Source organism: Odontesthes bonariensis, chromosome 4 (assembly GCF_027942865.1).
Source record: "Odontesthes bonariensis isolate fOdoBon6 chromosome 4, fOdoBon6.hap1, whole genome shotgun sequence".
NCBI lineage: Eukaryota > Metazoa > Chordata > Actinopteri > Atheriniformes > Atherinopsidae > Odontesthes > Odontesthes bonariensis.
The window spans coordinates 30,621,148-30,645,176 of NC_134509.1; the positions used below are offsets into that span (position 1 = coordinate 30,621,148).

General features: G+C 42.5%; 1 protein-coding gene and 1 pseudogene across 1 annotated transcript in view; both read right to left on the reverse strand.

The window, feature by feature from the left end:
- LOC142379152 (uncharacterized) overlaps positions 1-4,173 on the reverse strand; it is a 32,550-nt gene extending 28,377 nt beyond the window's left edge. Inside the window, exons 1-9 of the mRNA XM_075464285.1 lie at positions 4,093-4,173; positions 3,259-3,318; positions 2,611-2,673; positions 2,457-2,525; positions 2,150-2,206; positions 1,953-2,021; positions 1,654-1,710; positions 1,406-1,474; positions 1,070-1,126 (exon numbers count right to left, since the gene is read on the reverse strand). Coding sequence (XP_075320400.1) covers positions 1,070-1,126; positions 1,406-1,474; positions 1,654-1,710; positions 1,953-2,021; positions 2,150-2,206; positions 2,457-2,525; positions 2,611-2,673; positions 3,259-3,318; positions 4,093-4,135 — 544 coding nt within the window. The 5' untranslated portion in view covers positions 4,136-4,173. The remainder of the gene's footprint in view (positions 1-1,069; positions 1,127-1,405; positions 1,475-1,653; positions 1,711-1,952; positions 2,022-2,149; positions 2,207-2,456; positions 2,526-2,610; positions 2,674-3,258; positions 3,319-4,092) is intronic.
- A 2,649-nt stretch (positions 4,174-6,822) lies between these two features.
- Positions 6,823-19,718, reverse strand: LOC142378924 (C-type lectin domain family 4 member M-like; annotated as a pseudogene).
- Between the last annotated feature and the right edge of the window lie 4,311 nt (positions 19,719-24,029).

Sequence of the window (24,029 nt, forward strand, 5' to 3'; positions counted from 1 at the left end):
AAACCATTGACAAAGTGGAAGAAAATTTAATCTGTTTTGTAATATGGTTTCAACTCTGAAATTGCAAACAGAACAGAAATGACTGGACTGATTAGAGGAAACATCAACTCCGTAAGTTCAGAGCACGAAGGGATTCTGCAGGGTTAAAAAAAATGGTCAGATTTAAAATGAGAAGCCAAAAAAACACATGTGGATCAAACAAAAACAGCATCAAGGATGTGGGAGGAGGAACGGCAACTCCTGCTTTATCTGCAATAGATAAATGTCGTCTTTATTTTTGGCAAAACATCCTTGTGTTGAAATGTTAATCATTAGCTGGAAGACACAGATATACAGACTGTTGTATATTGTAATACAGTCTGGTGTATAAACCAGCTATTATCTTGTGCCAGATAACAAGAATTATCTCTTAATATTTGTTCTCTTCGCAAAGGCACATTAGTGAGGTCCTCCAACAATGCCCGAGCAGCCATCTTCTTTACCCATAACCTGTTTGCATTATACATGCACAAGGGCACTGAAACCATACAATTTTGTTTAAAACCTTACAATATACCTAATAATAACAACAAAAAGAGATAAAGACAAAAGCCATTTGTGTACAGCTTGGATTTTCTCACTGCCTTGAGGATTAGGCAGTTTGCAATCAGTGATTCAGCCCCGAATTTCACTTCTTGTCAAGGAGGTGGATCACAACTATGATCCAAAACACACCAGGAAATACAGTAAAAGCCCAATGGCTAAAAAAGAAGCAAGACATGGTACTCTGAAGTGAATAACCTACTCAAAGCACACATTCCAATGTTTTGGGGATGAGAGAGTCTGAAATGCAATAAACTTGCTAACATGCAAATCACCGACAAGATGTATTGTTTCTGCTAAATGAAGCAACACAAAGCTCTGTAGCCAAGGAAGTACTTACTTTTGTGACTGAACAATAACATCTCTGCTCAATAGATACTTAAAAAGCCGATAACTTCCATAAGGAATACTCATTTTGATATGATTGTATATTTAAAAAATCAGATTCAATCCCAGATTACAGGAGTGATTGTACCATTATACTTACCAAAGTTCGACTTCGTACATTTGTCTCTCTCCTCAATCAGGGAATCATGCTTTGAAACTGTGATTTTGAAAATGCAATCATTTGTTTTAATACCAGTATTTTGCGTTTTTACAAAACATTCAAAGTCAAAATTATTTGTAATTCTTATCTCATTTATGATACCAATAGCTTTCTTATTTCTAAGATGATGATAGCGTATATTCGTCCTGCAGCTATGACAAGCAGAATCTACATTTAACTGAAAGCTTTCCATGTGACCTGTGACAACTATGAAACAACTTGTTCTGTGTTAGGTTTGGCATCTGATTATTGATGTAGTTTTATCAGCATACTAACCCGAACTATTCAGCTTCTTCTTCAGCTCATTTCTCTCCTCTGTCAAGTTTTTATTTATGGCCTGAATATCTGAAACACGGTAAAAAAGTTATAAATAAAAAATGGAGCCAATTATTTCTAAAAGAAATACAATTTTTTTTTCAATTTATTGCATGTTTACTAACAGTCATGTCAGTGTCATCTATGACAGGTACAAGAATTGCATCCCTCAAAATTCATTAATGAAAGTGTTTAATCATCATACTTACTGGCGTTAATGCTCTTCAACTCGTTTCTCTCTTCAATCAGGGAATCATGCAGTAAAACTGTCATTTTGAGAGGTAAAGTTACCGTTACTTGAAACATAATAAAATTACATTCAGAATCAAATTCTGATTCATATAGAAATTGTATCTATAAGACAAAACAAGCATTATTTTCTGGGAGCTGAGAAAAAATAAAACAGAATAATAATAATTATTTGGGAACTTTACTTAATACCTATAAATGAATTGATGCTTGATGCTCCAAGCTCTGATGACGAATGCAGTTTTATTTTCATACTTACCAAAGTCATTCAACTTCCCCTTCAACACATCTCTTTCTTCAGTCAGGTTTCTTTTACTGGCCTCAGTGTCTGAAAAATATTTCTAAATGAAAAACTTTTCAATAAAAGTAGTTTTTTTTTAGCAGTTTAATGTTTTTGATTTTTAAGCTGTCAAAGAGAAGTTCTGAATAATGCGGTCATTTCATCATCATACTTACCTAAACTGACCTTCTTCAACTCGTCTCTTTCTTCAGTCAGCAAATCATGCTGTGAAACTGTAATTTAAAGTGGAGATTTCATTTGCATTACTTCCATTAATAGTAACACACTTATATTACGTTCACATTCAAAGGGCCTATGATCCCTTCAGACTTTATTTTAAACCATAGATGTTACATAAAAAAGCACTATCCTATAATATATCATAAATAATGCATTTTAAAAAGGAAGGTACAGGTCTAATGAAACATAACCTGATCTGAGTCCTGAAATTTTCCCAAAATTAGATTTTTTCATCATAATTACCAAAGTCAGTCAGTTTCCTCTGTAGCTCATCTCTTTCTTCAGTCAGGTTTTTAGTACTGGCCTCAATTTCTGAAAAAGAAAATCCATTATCTGTTTAACCAATCTTGGTTATAGTTTGAGTCCCGACTCCCGATGTCTTCAGCATCATACTTACCATAGATAGCCATGTACAACTTGGTTCCATTTTCATGCAGATTTCTGACTTTGGCACCAAAACCTGTTTGACAGTTTATCATCAATTATAAAAGAATGATCTTACATCCACAACCGATGAGACACTTTATTTTGACACACGTTCGATTGACAACAACACGGTTTTGAAAGACAGATTTTTTACAACATTCTGCGACTTTCTCTATTATGAGTAAAACCCTGGTGTATGAGATTTGCAAATAATTGCATTCAGTTTTCTATTTAATTTTAACACGGTTTACAAACATTTTTATAATTGGAATAGTATGTTTAAGTGTCATCTATTACCCTGGGATTTAATGTGTAGGCCTTGTGTGCAGAGGACCTGTTGAGTACCCTAAAACATTATTTCCTTGAAATTGGTTAAGTTCTTATATGTCTTTATATGCAATTCTACACATAAACAGGTGCTGCAGAAACAGAACAATAGAAGCATTTGTTAACAGATTGTCTTTTCTGCAGAAACTAACTCAATAATCTATTTAGAGAACATATAAACAACTTCCACCGATCCTCTTAAAACATTAGCTCATCACTGATACTTGATACAATGCATGTTGGACACTTTTAGCAGTCCTGATAACTGGAGAAATTTCAACAGCATACATACCAAAGCTGATCTTCAGCTCTTCTATCTCTTCAGTCAGGGTTTTGTTACCAGATTTAATGTCTAAAACAGAGATTTCAGAATCAATTACTTTGATTTGTCACTGACAATTATCAGTTTATCCTACTTGATCTAATCTACTTTCTTTAGCTCTACCATCTATTTAGAAGTGATCAGTTTAGTTTTTCACACTCATAGAAATGTAAATTTTCACATCACTGAAGTTAATTGATTTCTAATCAATCATTTTCTGCACAAATGGCTAAGAATGAAAATGTGTATCTCTATTAGATTGTTCACTATCATTGTTAAATGTACAAATTGGTTTTAAAAAAGAGATACTGTAAGGTTCCATTTCCCAGCTGTACTGTACTAAACAGTCATGAGTTGTGGGTAAGTGATGATCTAGCTTTTTAGATAAATGCAGGAACTCATAAGCTTCATGTGAAATGCTCAAAGAAGTGAAATGCTAAACAAAGCTGTTTTCACAAATGAATTCTGGTTATCAGACGACCCACTCGACCAGACGACTGGTTTCTTTTAGATTTTAGTACTATGTGTATTTGGATGAATATAGATATCTACATGCAGAAAAGGTATAACAACTATCAACATCACGTGCTGTTTCTTGCTAGGAACTCACAGAACAGTTTCCCGATTTATTTACATAACAGCTCAATTTAACATAAACTGTACTATATACCAGGGAGCTGACAAGGGGGGAGCCGGACTAAGTTGGAAAATAGTATTGCACTGCTTCTAAATACTGCAAAAGGCAGGCCTGCAGTTCATCTGTGGAAAGGACTTTAACAACAGTGAGGTGTAAAGGTTACTCACATAGAGCAAAACACAGAGAAATGTTGAGAGCTGCCTGTAGCATGCATATGAGTCCAATGGTGACAGCAATCAGCTTGTACAGTTTCACTCCTGTGTGTAAAACCAACATGCATCACTGTAGAGAACAATAGTAAAGATATGGATTCATCTCCTGAAGATTTCCTCTTGTCAAAATCACTATTTTCTTAACCTTAACTGTTAAGGATAAAATGAAACCATTAACACCATGGGGACATAGTCAGGTGCCTATACCGCATGAATGCGTGAACCAGATTTTATAGAACATGAGTAATACAAGTACAAACTTGCACACAAAATAAGATAAATTTGACATATATATTTATTTATTTTACTAAAAACTACTTGTTTAATGTAAGCTTAATGTTGTTCTACCTCAAAGTACTTTACTTTGAGGAGTCGTTTCTTTGTTTTCCTTCAGTTCTTCATCCTCATTATAATAATAAAAGAAAACAAAGAATCCCAAATGCTACAAATTCATATATAACAATCATAAAGTGTCAATTTTGAAAAATTTTAAGAAACTTATCCCTGATCTGAAGGGTCTTGAAATAAAGCTGAAACATTGACTGGGTAGTTTAAAAATGAACTAATAAATAATCTAAAGAGTGCAGTTTTATTAGAACTGAATTAAAACAAGAAGGTAACACGAGATGCAAAGACATATAAACAGTCGATAAAACAAGATTTTTCGGAAAATTTGATATTTTATTCACTAATCTCTTGAACATTTTCAAAATTTTTCTCTTTTATTAACTATAAGAATACAATTTGAATTTCACTTTCAAATTAATGTCAATCAATGTTAAAATTTGCTGTCCATGTTGCTTTATTGATTAAAATCCAGCCTCTAAATTATTATTGAATCAAAGGATTTCCTTCTCACCAGCTGCTGCAGGAGCCACTTTTCTGTCTTCACAGGAGCAGGTCTTTAATGCAGCATTCTTGGCCAAAGCAGCGTTGACATTTTCGCATAATGTGGACATTTCATATTCTCCTTTGTGGAGAACCATTTGTGATGGTAAGAGTGTTTTCCTCAAATAGTCCTAGTGTGTGATCTGATTCTCCTTTTATAGCTTTCTCTTATTTTCACTAGTGTCAACAGAAACTTTCACTGCCGATTCAGCTGAAAGATTAAGGATCCGTGGGAGGCAGTGATCTTTGTAAACCACTATCTATCTATCGGTAAAATTATCACAGAAAAACATTTCGGTACAGTAGATTCAACAGGTTTTTAACATTTTTTTGTACATGGGGATCTACTAGTAGTAAGGCATACACTATATTGCAGAAGTATTCGCTCACCTGCCTTTACCCGCGTATGAACTTAAGTAACATCCCATTCTTAATCCATAGGGTTTAATATGACGTTGGCCCACCATTTGCTGCTATAACAGCTTCAACTCTTCTGGGCAAGCTTTCCACAAGGTTTAGGAGTGTGTTTATGGGAATTTTTGACCATTCTTCCAGAAGTGCATTTGTGAGGTCAGACACTGATGTTGGATGAGAAGGCCTGGCTCGAAGTCTCCACTTCAATTCATCCCAAAGGTGTTCTATCGGGTTGAGGTCTGTACTCTGAAGGCCACATGAAGCTTGGAGGTCTGTAGCGATTGACCTCTGCGCACTATGCGCTCTGGCTTTGTGGCTGAGTTGCTGTCGTTCCCAATCACTTCCACTTTGTTATAACACCACTGACAGTTGACCGTGGAATATTTAGTAGGGAGGAAATTTCACGATTGGACTTGTTGCACAGGTGGCATCCTTTCACTGTACCATGCTGGAATTCACTGAGCTCCTGAGAGCGAGCCCTTCTTTCACAAATGGTTGTAGAAGCAGTCTGTATGCCGAGGTGCTTGAATTTATACACCTGTGGCCATGCAAGTGATTGGAACACCTGAATCTCATTTTTAGGGTGGGTGAGTGAATACTTTTGGCAATATAGTGTATGAATATGCTTCATCCCATTTTGTGTCCTTTTAGTCCCTCTATTCAGCCTGATTTACCCAGCTGTAAGAAGGTTTAAATTCTTCCCGTTTCGGTTAATGTTGCAAAGTCTTTTCCCACGCCTACACAGGGTGTATCAACCAATGTTGTCCTCCAAGACTGCTTGGAAGACATATTGCTCAATACTCTGGTTGTTGTAGCTGAAGTTGCTGGTTTCAGTCTGCTGCTGCTGAATGTGTCGGTAGTTTCCAATGAGGGTGGGACCTTAGCTGTGAAAGAGAAGTCTTCCCCTTCCTCTTTGTTCTCGTTCTACGCTTGTGAAAAACAAGTATACATCACTCTCCATTGTATAACAGAGGTATAAGTTTAAGCTCTAATGTAATCTTCAAGTAGTCTTTATCTAATTTGTAAACATCATCTGTCACATACATTCTAATGAACCTCAATGAATCAAATCAAAGAAGCATGACTGGCAGAGCTAGCTGGTGGTGAATAGAAACTAGAATAAAACCAGCACAGTGACTGCTACTTAATAATTCCACGCTCTGAGCTGAGCAATTTCTGCATCATCAGTAAAAATTGTCATCTCATAATTAAGTTCAAAAAGGATCTTTAATGTAGCATCGTGTTATTGTTAAATTTAGCGCCTCAGAAAAGAAAGTGTATTGACTCGTGTCTTTCAAATTGTGATAAGTATGTGCAGCTTTGTGTAACTTCTGAAATTGCACTTCTGCAAAATTTTTTGAAATGAGTAATAAGACAAACTACTGATAAGGAGAAGTTTTATTTTTTTCTTTGGTCAAAGTTTTGCAGTTTTCCAAGTTGCTGATACTCAGTAAACGGCCATTTGCCATAATGTACTGAATGGATTGCATGTTACACACAGCTGTGCTCGTGTTTGTGTTGTTACTAGTTTAACTGTTTTTAGCATGTGTGTTTTGTTCTGATAAGCAGGAATCTAATCTGATGTATGTTGTGTTTCTGATGATAGGCAACCTGACTTCCTCAAAAATGTGAGTTTATGTTAATTTTTGAAAAATTGAGGAAGGCTCTGAAAACCACTGATAGCAGATCGAGAATATGACCACTTTAGCGGAGGCTAATCTCTCAACTTTACATGCACTCCATCCGCTATCTGTAAATATCATTGACAACTGAAAATTAATCAAAATTTGAAGGAGTGCATTTTCTCATCAGCTGTATTTGAGAGGTGTCACACAGGTGCTGTGTGAACTATCTTTCTGCCTCATTGCGTAAAGTTCCCCTCACATATCCAGGGCAGCAAAATGGAACAATCTGCATCATTCCAACTCTTTTCTGCTGTAAAAGTCTTTATTTATTTCCCCACAGTTTTCCGCTGTGCCACCATTTGGCTCCTTTGAAGTCCAGTAGCTAAAATAGAAAAAATAAAAGGTGTGACAGAAATTCAGTGAATAATTTTTTTGTTTTTTTGTTTTCAAGATTACAGATTAAAATTATTCATGTGAACATTGGATAAGAAGAATAATTTATGAACAAGCAATTAAACTGTAATAAAAAATGTAAACCTTGTGTTCAGTCGAGTCCCATCCACCCATTTCCATGTTCCTTCTCTCTCAAAATCATTCAGTCCAATCCACATTCGCTTCTTGAAATGGTTTGCAAAATCCTAGGTTAAAAGAAAGGAAATCTAACAATAAATATGAACTGATGTAAAAGTTTTCTCTGCCTCAATGATCTTTGCATCCATTCACTATTATGCTTTTTATTGTAAATGATATTGGTATTATGTTTGTCATGCACACAGATTCATTCACAGACATACCTGTTCCTCTTTACTGTTGATAATCATCAGGTCTGCACCTTTTTGGCGACAATCATTTCTACTTGCTTGCCAGGTTTGTGCGTTAGAGGAAACATAATAAGCACCACCTCTGAAAAAGTTCCATCCTTGGTGAAAATCAGAGAACATTCATTTCAATAATTTCTTCAGATTTATAAAAGAGAAACTGACCTACATGAAGCTTTATAAATCTGCCAAAAATAATGCACATTTCTGCGTTTATGTGTAAACAGACATGACCCAAGTAATTTAGATGATAACATTTTTTGAGGGAGAAGACCATAAAAGCATCACAGTGACATACTTCCCCCAAAATAAGCCCTGGATTATTGACCCCAAGGTGCAGGTGCACAAAAAAACTGATAAGCTTCAGGGAGGTAGACAGTATATTTGTCTATTATATTGGTCATTCAAGAGGATTCTGCTTGTCCATCTTCCCACAGCCTCATTTGCCACCTGTCTTATCGAGCTTCACATATCCGACTACCTCTCCTGCTTGCCTTAAAGCCTGCCACCAGTTACCTGGATTCCTGGATGGATAAACTACCATGTCTGTGGCTTGGAGGGACTGTTCTGCCTCTGTTTGAAATCATTCTTCAAATCCCTGAGCCTACAACTTCCTACAGCTATAAAGTTTCACCACTGCAGCCAAAGTATTGCAAGCTGAAAAGCATGCAATGTAGTGTGCCAACTATAACAATTCACACGCTTACATGACTAAACAGTTTTATTAACTGGCTCTTTAAGCACGATTAAGCATTTGCATCTACATATGTGATTTTTTTCAACACTGGAATACCTGTCAATAATAGCATTTCACTACTTCAGTATTAAGTCCACAGTTTAATGATTTTTACTTTTCAAATATATATATTTTTTTTCATCAGAGAGAAGAGTTCACTCATACTCATTGCAGCCAGTATACTTTTGTCAAACTACATTTATCAGACATTTTTACTTGTCACAGCAAGAGAAGTACAGATTATATGAATATTTTAAACTAAACTAAACGTCCTTGCATTAATCCAAATATTATTTGATAATCAATTAATTTCCCTATTGGTTATCTATATGTTTGATGGATCACATAGAGGTTCACAGGATGAACACTGTGACAAAGTTCAATGTTGATACCCACATCTTATTTAGGGTTTTGAGTGTTGAATGTAAAAGTCAAACTGAGCAGTTAGAATAATACAACGAAATAGTATGAAATAGGCTTTATAAACGTCTAATAGCCAATCTATTCATGGCCACATTGTCTGAAAAAGAGATGGCCATGTATCATTTTTCAACAAAGGTACTCAGTAGCTGATGGAAAAATTGCCCATCATAACAATACTAAAAAATATAAATGTATTTAACATGTCTCTGTCACAACCGACTGATACCACTTCCACTTAAAAGACAATAAATACCAAACCAGGGCTAATTATTGGCTCAGTCCAGCCAAGTACTCGTCCATAAAGGTGTAAAGCAAACCCAGGCAAGATTAAGTGATCAGGGACAAAACAGAACGTTACGTTGGTGCTTTTATTTCTGCACTTACTAAGACTCGCCAGCTTCCTCTTCAACTCGTCTCTTTCCATTGTCAAGTTTTTCAAGTTATCTTGAGTGTTTCCACATGGTTCTGGCAGCACAGAAAGATGTACACAGAACATTTAATTAATGACAAACACTGAAGAAAAAGAAAACAACACAAAAACAGAGGTTATCTGAGGTCGCCATACTGAGGGGACATGTTGACGTAAAACAGGGAAGAGGCTGAGCTCATCAGGGAACTAAACAGCAAAGAAAGTCTCAGAGTGATTTTTCTAAGGTTATAAGGATAAGTCTTGAGTTGGACATAGATCACAGTTCTAACATTTCGTTGTAATTGTTAATGTTGTGGTAACTATTGAGGGAATAAAGCCTGTATTCCCGTAGCTTAGGCAGAAGAGCAGTCGCTGAACAAAACTTATTGGAAACCATACTGTTCCTAACTACCTTTACCCTTTATGTAAAAAGGTGGATATCAAGAACACTCACACATTCAGTTTTTTTCCTTTTACTTTAGTTCAAGGTGTGGATAATAGTTTATGAAAGAAAAGTTTGCTTGATCAGTTAAAAGCATTTTTGTGATACATTACCTTTCAGAGTGTGTTCCTAGTGGAGGCCATATTACTCTTCTGTTTTTAAAGGAAACCGGCCTCCACAGCACTTCTTTTATAGGACGTCAGTATGTGCGTTCTCAACTTTGATTGAATAAGGAATGTGTTTAAATTAAGATGCAATACAAATGCAGAGAAAGGTAGAAATGGGTAGGTTTTAATGTTGTTAATGTATGAGCTGAGAAAAAGGGAGTTGGAAACATCCAGCCATCCATTTTCTGTACTGCTGAATCCGTCGGTCGGGTCGCGGGGGGGCTGGAGCCTATCCCAGCGGTCAATGGGAGAGAGGCGGGGTACACACTGGACAGGCTGCCAGTCCATCACAGGGCCACACAGAGACAAACGAGACAAACAACCATGCACGCTCACACTCACTCCTAAGGACAATTTAGAGATGCCAATTAACCTGACATGCATGTTTTTGGACGGTGGGAGGAAGCCGGAGTACCCGGAGAGAACCCACGCATACACGGGGAGAACATGCAGAGTTGGAAACATATCAATGCAATGTATTTACCAATGTCAATATATATGTGAAATATGTATATATATATACATGAGTGGGTGTGTACTGCCAAACAATAGTTTTGGCCTGTTTGGAGGTGTCTTTCCCTCACTGTTTTGTCATTTTGGAAGCTGCTGATCTTCTTTGAGGTTAAAAAATAAATGTCAATGATGATCATGTCGAGGCTCATTGCTTCCAGCCTCTTTTGTTACGTTTGCCTCTTGGTGAAGAATTCAGAACATTTGCTCAAAGAAACCCTCCCAACAAGTTTTATTACAGTCAGTGTAAGTTTGATACTGTGTTAGATAATAAAGAAGATTTAACTCACTGAGATAAAGACGGAGGGAGATGTTGAGACCGGCTTGAAGGACACACAGGATTCCAACACTCACAGCAACCAGTATGAACACTTTTACGCCTGTACATAACATTTACGAGCATTCAGTAAATGCTCTGACTGGACCTGACTGGAGAGTTTGCTATGAGGCCGACTGTGAGAGGACGACAGTGCATGGAGTCTGTCCACTTGCTGCATTTGCTGTTCCCACATCCGACCGAGGGCATGAGGGGAGATGTGAAGGTGAGGCAACTCCTCCCGGAGCATAGGGAGGAGCTCATTCTCCTTCACTTTCACTGGAGAAAGAGAGAAAGAGAGAAAGAGAAAGAGAGAAAGAGAGAGAGAGAGAGAGATTTGATTTTTGAAACACAACTTTATTGTTCGTTTGTGTTTAGTTCAATTTACAACATCTTTCAAGAAAAGTATAGATATATAAAATAAAAAACTGGCTAAAACAGATCAGACCAGCTGATCAGAGAGCACCAGTTCGTCACCCTGGACAGAACACAGCACTCCACCATATGTCCACATTTTTTTGAACTGCTCCAGGTCCTTCATTGCTCTGTAATAATTAAAACCCATCAGCAGCCTCGCCCTCACCATCCCACTCAGCATCCTCACTATGTCACATTCCACATTGTTCTCTATCTTCCTTTTTCTGCTCACGTAGATCACCATCTTCGCTTGTCCCACAATAAAATTCATCAGCTGACATTTTTCCTTCTGAGTTTTTCTGTATTTAAAACCATAAATAAAAGTTCTCAGGGAGAAAACCTCTCCTGCCTTCCTGAAAAAAAACTCCAGGATGGCAACGAGGGGAGTCAGACGGGGACAGTCGGTAAAACATTGGAAAACAGTCTCTACAGTCTCACAGAAAGGGCAGATGTTAGTGACAGAGGAGTTCAGGATGGATATGAAGGCGTTCACCGCTAAAATCCCATGGAGGAGTCTCCACTGTAGGTCCCCCACCCTCTTGGAGAGAGGAGGCTTGTAGAGGCTCCTCCACTCAGGCTGGACCTCCTCTCCCAGGGCCATGCGAGCTCTCCAGGGGAGCTGGGAGCGCCGTTGTAGTCTCTGATGGTTCAGACACCTCACCATCAGGAGTGACAGTGCTTTGCCCCCCGGCCTCCTTCAGGTTCAGCCCGTACGTCAGGTCTGAGCCGGGACAGATGCTGAGGGAGGGGAAAGGGTCATCGGGGCAGGGGATGCTGGTTCCACGGCCGAACAATCCCAGCAGCTGACGCTCCTGACTAGTCAGACAGCCTCGCCAGTGATTCAGCAACCGGCCGACGATTCTCTCCGATCTCCACCTGAGCCCGGCTGCCAAACCTGTCGTCTCCTGCAGATCAGGCCCCGTGTGCTCCAGCAGGGACCCTAAAGTGGAGATCCCGGCCGCTCTGAAGGCGTCTGCGTCTGCCGCACCGATCCAGGAAGGGGTGCCCAGCAGGGCTCCGTGCCCCAGTGGCTCCTGCAGCAGCCAGTACAGCGACTGGTGTTGCACCCTCTGCTTCCACAACAGCTTCCAAACGCTAAAAACTCCTCGATAAAAAACTAGCAGGGAGGAAAAGTTCACAGTCTTAAAATCCAATAAAAACACAGACTCCTGTAATCCCAGATGTCCGGTGTCTTTCAGGATCATCTGTGCCAGCGGTCTCCACACCAGGTCTCGTGGTCCATAAAGCAGTCTCTGGATAAAGTTTAATCTGAATGCTGCCCCCCTGCTGGCCAGGTGTACTAGCCCCTGTCCTCCCTCCTCTTTAGGGAGGTACAGGATTGCTTGTGGGAGCCAGTGGAGCTTGTCCCAAAAAAAATTAATCAGGGTGGCCTGGATCCTTGCAAGCAGGTCAGAGGGGGGGTCCACCACCGCCAGCCTGTGCCACAAAGAGGAGGACACCAGATTGTTTGTGATGAGCGTCCTACCTCTAAACGACATGCTAGGCAGCAGCCACTTCCACCTCTTCAGCCTGCCCTCAATGGACTCTAAAACCCCCTCCAAGTTCTTTTTTAAAAACGAGTCGTCTCCCAAATACACCCCGAGGTATCTCAACCCACCCGTCTTCCAACTCAGGCCTCCAGGTAAAATGAGTTGGTTCAGCGAGTCTTTCCTCGTTTTAAAAGTTACGCTCTTACCCCAGTTGACTTTGGCTGATGACAGTCTGTTAAAAAGCTCCACATTTCCCTCTTAAACCTGGATGTCTGCCTGCGTGTTTAAAACCACCATGACGTCGTCGGCGTAAGCCGTCAGCCTTACCACTGCGGGGCACCCCGGAAATGACACCCCTGACAGCTCCCTCCTGAGCTTATGCAGCAGGGGCTCTATAGCCAGTGCATACAACATGCCTGACAGTGAGCATCCCTGCCGCACGCCCCTCTCCACAGGAAAAGGAGCAGCCAGACTACCATTAATCTTCAGTATACTAGCAACATCACAGTACAGAAGCCGGATCCTAGCAATGAAACCAGGGCTGAACCCAAACGCTGCGAGTGTTTTCCACAGGTACTGGTGTTCAACCCGGTCAAACGCTTTTTCCTGATCTACGGAAATCAAACCAGTGCCTACACCCAATGATCCAGAGATGTCCAAAACATGCCGAATTACAGTGATGTTATCACTGATTAACCTGCCAGGCACACAGTAGGTCTGGTCAACATGAACCACCTCCGCCATCACCTCCCTCAGCCTCAGGGCCGGAGCCTTGGACAGGACCTTGTAGTCCCCACAGATCAGCGAGACCGGCCTCCAGTTCTTCATCTCCTGGAGGTCACCTTTCTTTTGGAGCAGAGTGATCACAGCTCTCCTGCAGCTCTGGGGTAGCAGTCCACTCTTAAAGCTTTCCTGGAACATCTCCAGCATGTCCTCTCCAACAACAGGCCAGAATGTCTTGTAAAAGTCCACAGGAATCCCATCCAGACCTGGAGCCTTTCTGTTGGCCAGGCTCATGAGGGCCCCATGGAGCTCATCTAGTGTCAGGTCTGCTGTTAAAAACGAGTCCACTGATTCCCCAACCTGAGGCAGATCAGCCAGGAAAACCTTCTCCAGCTCAGGATCTTCCACCAGCTCAGATTTAAAAAGGTCTCTGTAAAAGCTAGTGGCGTATCTCCTGATCTCACTAGTCTCAGTGAGTGGGACCCCGCTGCTGGATCGCAGGCTGTGGATGAGTTTCCTCTGGCCGCTCTTTCTCTCCAGGCTGAAGAAGAACTTGGAGGGGGTGTCATAGAGGTGTTCATGAAACGTGACCTGACTAGAGCTCCCTGTGCTGTGATACCCAACAGGTTGGCTAGAGCCTCCTTTTTACTTTTAAGGGCTTCAGTATGCCCTTGATTTCCTGTACCGCTCAGTAAGAGCTGTACTTCAGTCTCCAGGTCCTGAAGGGATCTGGTTATCTGTTTAGTGACATTGCGAGTATACTGTTGACAAAATTGCTTGAGGACAGTTTTTCCGAAATCCCACCACCCCTGCACTGAGGAGAAAGTGGGTTTTTCGGCTCTATGTGCACGCCATAAAAAACTAAAAGCTTCTCTAAAAGAATGGTCTTCCAGAAGGGCGGTGTTAAAATGCCAATAAGCGCTGGATGTCTTCACAGTCTTAATAAAAACACTACATTGCACCAGGGAATGATCTGACACACCCACCGGGATGATGCAGCAGCTCTTAAACGTGCTAAAATGATGCTTAAAACAGTAAAAGCGGTCTAATCTGGCCAGAGACAGCATGTTGTCTCTACAGTGAGACCAGATGTATTGTTTGTCTCTGCTGTTAAAACCTCTCCACACGTCCGTCAGATCGTGTGTCTCAATGAGGCGCCTGAGCCGAGCAGACGACGCAGGATGGGGTTCCAGGTGATTCCTGTCCAACACTGCGTCAGCAGTGCAGTTAAAATCCCCCCCCAGAAACAAATATTCATCATTAAAACCATTAAAAACATCACCCAGCACATCCAGAAATCTGATCCTACTCACGCCTGTCACGGGAGCATAAACACACAGGAAGACCATTTTTACATCTTCATAGGAAGCCTTCACCATGAGGATGTGTCCCTCCATCACCTGCTGCAGCTCCACAGACTGAGGGCAAAAACCCCTAGAGAACAGGATCCCCACCCCAGCACTGTTGGACAGCCTGTGGCTGAGGAAAACCTGCCCCGGCCACTCCCTCCTCCACTCACTCTCATTCTTGCTGTCACTGTGTGTCTCCTGGACAAACAGCACATCCAGCTTCTTTAACTCAAACAGCTTGAAGAGAGAAGCTCTATTTGTAGCTGAACGTGCTCCATTAATATTTATAGTCCCAATGTTTATGTTATTCATGGAAAGACACTCAGTGAAAAAAAAACAACACAGATAATAAAGAACACACCGCCATGAATTAATTCATTGTCTTCTAACAGTGCAGCTTTGGCCTTCGTCACCAGTTTTTTAAGTCTAAAAACCTCTGGATCGTTAAAAAACCCTTCCCTCTTCAGCCGGTTCACAGACCTGATAAAACCATCCAGATCAGGGAAAAAGTCCTCGGGCCTCACTCCCCTCTGACCTTTGGTTTCTGCTAAAAACCTCTGGATTTTTTCCCCAGAATAGGCAGTCAGTTTTTCCTCCTGAGAGGCTGTCATCACAACTTCCTCCTCCTCCTCCTCTTCTTCATCTTCCCCCTCCTCAGAGAGACTCTGCTGAGTTCTCCTAGCTTTGCCTCCCCCCTTCTCCTTATCAGCTGTTTTTTTCCTTTTACTGTTTCTCACACTGAGACACGTCTCCATTGACTCTCCATCATTTACATTTTTATCACCACCTATCCTCGCTACATTATCCTGTCCCGCCCCCACCGTGTCAGGACTCGTAACACCGGCCTTCTCCGCCGGCACCGGGCCCAGGACAGCGGCTTCCTCCGCCGGCCCCGGTCCCGGGACAGCGGCCCCCTCCACCGGCCTCGGTCCCGCGGCATCCGCCTCCCCCACCGGCCTCTCCAGAGCTGGAGACGGAGCCGGAGACGGAGCCGGGGCCACCGCCGCCCCGGGAACCGAAGCCCCAGCGGCCGCGGAAGCCGAAGCCCCGGCGGCCGGGGGCTCAGCCTCATCCGCCCCCCGTCCCGCACTCGGGACCTCGGCAGTCTCTTTCCTGGCCTCGGGGCACGCCCTGATGAGATGCCCCTCAGCTCCACACCCAAAACACTTCATCGTGTCGGAAGTGACAAACACGACGTAATTAAAACCGTCAATCCTGAAATTGAGGGACAGGTTCAGAGGACTGTTGGGCTCTTTTAAAATAATAAATACTTTCCTCCTGTGCAGTGTTGGGTAAGTTACTTTAAAAATGTAATCCGTTACAGTTACAAGTTACCTTGTTTAAAATGTAACTGTAGTGTAACTTTTTGGATTACTTAAAAAAAGTAATGTAACTAATTACTTTTGGATTACTTTTACCTATTTATGGTATAGGATAATCTGTATATTATCTGTATGATTCTATCTGTATTTATCACATTTATTTATACCATGATATTTTTCTTTTCATTGTACTGCCATATCTACATTATACATTCTCTGCACATACATGCATTTCCCTAGGTAATTGATCTATTCAGCACATTTCTATTAACCATCTTTCCTTACACTAGCTATTAATAACTGCATTTTATCTCTAAATACTGCAGGCTATACAATCTGCACACGTTACACTTGATAAGATGCCAAACTGCATTTCATTAATAGTCTGATTAACATGGACCTTCAAATCTCTTCGAGATTCTGGTCTGACCAAGACCATAACGAATACGATTCAAAATGGCCTGGTCAACCCGCCTCCCTCGGGTTGCTACTGGTTGAGGCCAGAAAAGGCTGTGCCTAAGCTTAAGCCAATCACACCACTCTTTCCTCTGACGTATGATTTAGCTACCAGCGGGGCTAACTGGTAGAATAAACTCTTACCAAAGCCAGTAGGGAGCAAGGCGAAAACGTCTTTCCTGTCAAGAAATTATTCAAGGGCTGTTCTTTGCTCGATTTTTAACGAGAATCTCCCGTCGAACACTTTCATTACAGCATCTACAGCAGTGTCAAAAGCTTGACGCTGCTCCATGTTGATATTTAATGAAGCGCTTCCGTGTACAATCCATGGGTTGAGTGGCAGTTCAACCACGTCACTACCTTGAACACGCCTCTACCCTGGGCCGTTGGCGCTGCTGATTGCTTCCTGACAAAGTGGGTGGAGTTCCCATTTTTTCGGGAACTTGAATCCACCTGAATGAGCAGTTTGCCTGAGTAAGTGTAGCAGAGCCGAAGGTGTTGCGTCACTGCGAGGGCGGAGCCTGGGTATTTCATTAATACATGTGCAATGACAATGAAGTGCTCTACTTTAGTAATAAATAAGCAAAGTAAGACTTTTACATCACATTTTATTTTTCTTTGCACACCCTTGCTTGTGTGTGTGCGCGAGTACTTCCGGTGAAAACTTCCGGTGATTTGATAGCTAGCGCGTCAGGTTAGGGCCAGTGGCCGTAAACAAAGGTTAACTTATAGCCGAGAAGAAAGATGATAATATAACGTAGCTAAAAAAGACTAGCTTTCTTCAGTTGCCTAATGCTTACCATTTAGCAAGCCTAGCAGCCTCGTTGCTAATGCTAGCCGCAGTAACGTTACCAACCATACCCGACGTCAAGGAGTTGGCTGAGCAGGGGCAAGAGTATGGGGCTGGCAGAGTTAACTTCATAATGGGTGAGTGCAGGTTTCATTCACTTGTTTTCATTCTTTCACAGGATTGATTCACTTCATTGGTTTATCCGGTTGCTGGCCGCCGAGCCATTATGTGTCTGGGTTTGTGTAGGTTACTGATCATGGTTGTTATCAGTCGATAGTCAGGTTGTGTGATTTGTGTGTGTGAGTGTGTATTTTTTCTATGGGTACGTGCCATTGACTGTATGAGCGGTCTGTGCTCGTTTTTTTATTTTTATTTAATTAGATTGGAGATACTAATTAATACTGAGGGGGGGCTGGTCCCGGGGAAAATTGCCAGAGCCGATTTTTTTCCCCAGTCCGACCTGCCGCTCTGTACTTCTGTCACTGCAACCTCGCACAAATTGTAATCCTGTTAAGTAACCCCCATTCTCACTGAATGTAACTGTAATCTGAGTACATCGTTTTTGCTTGTACTGTAACGGATTACAGTTACTTTTATTTTGTATCCTTTTACCGTAACGCCGTTACATGTAATCCGTTACTCCCCAACCCTGCTCCTGTGGCACACCACGTGCCTGAGCTTCAGGGATTTACACCCCAGCAGCAGCATCCTTATGGGGGACACTATCTGTCCATATCTGGACAGAGCTTTGCTCAGCTCTTCATTCTTTATGAAGGGAGGAGCGTTCGAAATGGTGACCCCTTTCGCCAGGTTAACCAGCAGGTACACCGGGGTAAGCACGTCTCTGAGGACAATGCCAGCCTCGACCACCCGCTCCACTTTGTGCACCGCGTCCAGATAGACCACCACCTCGCTGTTCATTCTGGACGCGGATTTTACGCTGTCAAATCCCACCACTTCCCCCACAGCACAGACCATCCTCCTCCACTGAGCAACCTGCCTGCGCCAACACCCTGATGGCATGTCGGGGTGTGAGCTTCTCCAGCTCCTCCTGACCACCACCGGCAGCGGGCATCCTGCCCGACTACCCCCCTCCCCCCACCCTACCACCACAACACCAAACAGATAACAGACACACAAGACAAAAAACACAGAAAACTGGAAAAAAGTTTTGATACAAGCTCAAAACACTCGCCACGCTCTCACAAACACTTGCTCCGCAAACCGCTCACGGTTGCGCACAGAGAGAGAGAGAGAGAGAGAGAGAGCGAGAGAGAGAGAGAGAGAGAGCGAGAGAGCGAGAGAGAGAGAGAGAGAGAGAGAGCGAGATGGGGACATTTTATGCCAGAGCATCGATATCTGTTTTTTCCCCAACTACTAAAAACATTAGAACTAACAAACCCCCTTTTTCTACAACTAGACAGTCCCATTGAGGGACAATGGAAGACAATGACACCAGTAACATGTTCCAGTGAAGCAGGTGACATTAGCCCAGATAAGGACAGTCCAGTCTTGCCAAAAATCCCAGCTAAAACCAAGGAGCACACAGACAGCAGAACGAAGTACTGGCTAATTAATGCTAGGAGTAACTTTAGCTAAATGAGTGCAGACAAAAATAACTATTAAATCAACAGAGGAGGATATAATTAGACAAAAAGGGCTGGCAAGTGGCTCAGCCAGCCTGAAGCTTTATTTATGGATTTAGGATCATCATTTTGCCACCGAAGGCCATCGATGTTGACAATAACAGTCTGAAGGGTTATTGTTTTAGCCTCTGGTAAGAATACTGATTTAGTGAAAAAAAGAAAACACATTCAGAAATGGAGAAAAAGAGCTTAACAATAAATTCCTGTAGCTAATGTTGAGAAAAACAGCATGAAAATACAGTATGGGCTTACTGTGATATATCTAGTACTTTATGGGATGATAGAAATATTACTCAGGTCTGTTCCTAAGTCCAAGTGAAAATCACTGTGAGACGGGTTTAATATGAGGGAACTCCACACAGTAAACACATCTTTGAACTTACTTGGTGCAAACTTCCTGGTGGGTTCCTGGTGTCCTCCTGTCGTGTGTGTGCTCTGATGTGTCCTGTGCTGAGTCTTTGTTTTGACTGGCGACCGCCTCGCCACTTGGGAAACCTCCTCTAGAATGGCCTCTCTGTACTCTTGCTCCTAAGCATACACACACCACCAAGCTTTAGCCCACTACAACAAACTGTTTAACCCTTGGACGCAAACAGCAGACTTGTAACTTTATAATTGCCACTTTGCAGCAGTTTGATGTACTTTCATCACATCTGAATGTTTGAAATGCAGTGAAGTGCACTTATGGACAAATTTGCAAGAAATATTTACAAGACATTGGTGGGACACGGCCCAACTTTGAAGTGAATAACTCTTAATGTCTCTGTATGCGATTATGGACGGTTCTTATTTGTTAATACTTGTGAAGATCTCTACTGTGTAAAAGACAATTGTATGTCTTACTAATAGGACAGGCTTGAACGTAGTCTCTTATGTCCTTGTGGAGAGCCGGCCACCAGAAACGTCTAGAGATTAGGGAAATGGTGCGACTGATACCAGGATGCGCTGAAAACTTCGAAGTATGACCCCAATGGATGACACGGGATCTCACAGACGAAGGTACGTAGATTCTGTTAGCAGGACCATTACCCCGGATCGGGTTCACGATGTAGTGCTTGATTCACCACCTCCTCTATATCCCAGGACAAAGGACCAACAAAACATGAGGGGGGAAGTATAGTAGTGTCTGGAGAATCATCTTATTTTGTTGCATATTGGCGTGAAAGGGCATCTGGTTTAATATTTTTTGAACCAGGGCGGAATGTAATGTTCAAGTTAAATCGAGAGAAGAATAATGACCATCGTGACTGCCGGGAGTTCAAACGTTTAGCTGAGGACAAGTACAATAGGTTCCTGTGATCCGTCCAGACCAAAATGGGAGTCTCCGTGCCCTCCAGCCAATGACACCATTACTCTAAAGCTAATTTGATGGCCAGTAATTCACGGTCACCCACATCGTAATTTCGTTCTGCGTCGGATAAATTTTGGGAGAAAAAGGCACAAGGATGCAGTTTGTTATCATGACCAGAACGTTGAGAGAGCACAGCTCCTACTCCAGAATCGGAGGCGTCTACCTCCATAACAAACTGTTGGGATGAATCAGGATGAACCAAAATGGGTGCTTGAGAGAACCTCCTCTTCAATTCCCGAAAAGCAGCATCAGCTTCGGGGAACCAGGTAAACCTTTTCTTGGTTGATGTGAGAGCAGTCAATGGTGCGGCCACCTGGCTGTAATTTCGGACAAAGCGGCGGTAAAAGTTTGCAAAACCGAGGAACCGCTGAAGCTGTTTACGGTTCTCTGGAACAGGCCACTCTAAAACTGCCTTTATCTTGGCTGGATCCGACCGAACCTGCCCACCCTCGAGAATGTATCCCAAAAAGGTAACAGAGGTCTTGTGAAACTCGCATTTTTCTGCCTTGACGAACAGCCTGTTCTCCAAGAGTCGGTGTAAGACCATACGCACATGCTGTCGGTGTTCTGACAGGGACATCATTTATCAAGGCCTGAAAAACTGCTGGTGTATTACATAATCCAAATGGCATGACCAAATATTCAAAATGACCCAATGGCGTCTTAAATGCAGTTTTCCACTCATCTCCTTGACGAATGCGTACTAGATGATAGGCATTACGCAGGTCAAGCTTGGTGAAGATGGTAGCCTCCTGCACAGGTTCAAATGCAGAGGATATCAAAGGCAGAGGATATCTGTTCTTAATGGTTATTAGGTTCAGACCCCGATAATGCAAGGACGAAGAGAGCCATCCTTCTTCCCAACAAAGAAAAAACCCGCCCCTAGTGGTGACGTAGAGTGACGGATTACACCTGCGGCTAAAGAATCCCTTATATATGTCTCCATAGCTTCCCTCTCGGAACGTGAGATATTAAAAAGCCTACTAGAGGGAAGGGGAACACCGGGATGTAAATTAATGGCACAATCATAAGGCCGATGAGCTGGTAAGGACAACGCCTTGTGTATATTGAAAACCTGTCCTAGGTCGTGATATTCCTCAGGGATCAGCGTCAGCTCAACCGGTTCGGATCCTCCCTCACCAGTCGGGGATGGTCCCGGAGCCACTGCTGACTGCAAACATGAGGAGAGACCAGGAACTGATAGTTAGGTTTACCCAATTAACCTGAGGATTGTGTAACTTGAGCCATTCAAAACCCAAGACCACCTCTGACTGTTTAACAGGGAACACATAAAAAGAGATCCACTCACGATGGTTACCTGAGATGATCATCTCAACTGGCTTGGTCCGGTGGGTCACTCTGGGAAGATCCTTCCCATCGAGAGCAGTAACGTGCATGGGTGAGTTCAGGGGCTCCGTGGCAATGTGGTAACGTGAGACAAAATCTTGATCAATGATATCCTGATCACAACCAGAATCAATGAGAGCAGAGACCTCATGTTGTCGGCCATTAATCAGAAGTGTGGCTGCCAGGGTACAATGAGGGGAATTTGCTTCAGGGGTTTGGTCCACCGGTCTCCCCTTTACTTCCGATGGACCCTCTCTTTTGGCCGAAACAGGCATCTGGAAACAAAGTGATTAGGAGAGGCGCAGTAGTAACACTGCTTGTGTTCCCTACGTTTAGCCCTCTCTTCTGGATTGAGTTTTGTCCCTCCTAGTTGCATGGGTTCAGGTTCATTAGCCACCGGTCCTTGAACAGTGGCTTGAGGAACAGAAAACCCTCTGGTGGAGTCCAGATGAGACCTTTTCCTTTCTCTGAGTCGATTATCCATTCTAGTGGCCAGAGAGATTAATTCATTCAATGTCTTGGGCTCCTCTATAGTGGCCAAACTGTCTTTCAGTGATTCATCGAGTGCCTGATAAAAGGCTGATTCTAGTGCTTTGCTACCCCAACCAGATGATGCAGCTAAAGTCCGGAACTCAATAGCAAATTCAGTGATGGGACGATTTGCTTGCCTTGTCGTCATTAATCTCTGTGAGCTATCAGCTGAATCAAACTCAGGTGAGAAGACTTCTTTAAACTCCGTTAGAAAATCGTCAAAGGAGCAGCCAAAATTATTTAAGTCAGTGAAACGAGCCTCAGCCCATCTTAAAGTCTTCCCAGTGAGCAGACTAATCATGTAGGAAATCTTATCACTGTCCTGAGGAAAAGACTGGGGATAACGATTGAATACTAGGGAGCATTGTAACAGGAAGCCACCGCATGATCTGGCCTCACCAGAGAATTTCTCAGGGCTGGGTGTAGCGACCTCACGTGGATGAAGGATGGTAGGTCTAGGTGATGACGTGGCAGTCTCCTCCGTTAACCCGGAAGTAACTCGAGCCTGACTCTGTTGAGAAAGCTGGGTTAATCTCTGTAACTGCTGAGTATTTTCACTTAGTTGGTCATGCATGACTCTCAGGAGGGACTCGTGGGAGTGAATCTCCTGTTGCTGATCAGCTATCGCCTTCCTGAGTGCGTCCGCTGGGCTGGTTTGGTCAGAGTGTTCTGTCATGTTTTTAGCCAGGTGTCTAGCCCACATGCAGAACACACTCAGGAGAACGAGGTAAGTTTTAAAGTCTTTTTCTTATGAAAACTGTTAAACTGGATCGGGAACCCGGGAGCTGGCACATCCACTGGACAGAGACAGATGAGGTTAGTGACTTGAGTCTTTGGAGAGTAATATCGGCAGTAGATTTCAGTGTAGCTTACTTCTTGATCTTGTGGTTCCTTGCCAGAGAGAGGTGAGCCAGATCTTGAGCCGTACTGCTTGTTAGTGGCTGAATCCGAACGTAGGTGGCGTGGAAGCGGTAGTCTGGTATGTTGGAGGGTAAGCAGGGTTCGGTCTCAGTGGGAGCGATCAGAGGAGCTGTCAGCGTGGTGTTCGACCAGAACTTGACATCAACGCAGTAAACTTGAATCGTGGAGCTTGGAACCTGGTAACTTGATAGCAGGTAATCCTGGAAACAAAACAAGGTACGTGAGTATCTTCTTAAGAACCAGACAAGAAGCATGAGCATAAATCCAATAGGAACAAGACGAGGTAGCATGAGCTATGAGCATGAAGGAGCCAGGCGGTAACACTCGTACCAACTTGTGTAACACTCTGACAAAGAGGTGCTGGCAGCCAACTCCCTTTATGCTCCCACTTAATGAGCTCCTGATGCAGAACACCTGTAGAAGCACCACCAGATACCGACGCCACCTGTCGGAAGCAGAAGAAAGCAGCAGGCAAAAACACCACAACAAGCAGACATTTCCAGATCCTGACATGCACTTCCGCAAAAGGTTTTGAAATGAGTAACAAGACAAACTACTGATGTTTAAAAGGAGAAGTTTTATTTTTTCTTTGGTCAAAGTTTTGCAGTTTTCCAAGTTGCTGATACTCAGTAAATGGCCATTTGCCATAATGTACTGAATGGATTGCATGTTACACACAGCTGTGCTCGTGTTTGTGTTGTTACTAGTTTAACTGTTTTTAGCATGTCATGTGTTTTGATCTGAGAAGCAGGAATCTAATCTGATGTATGTTGTGTTTCTGATGATAGGGAACCTGACTTC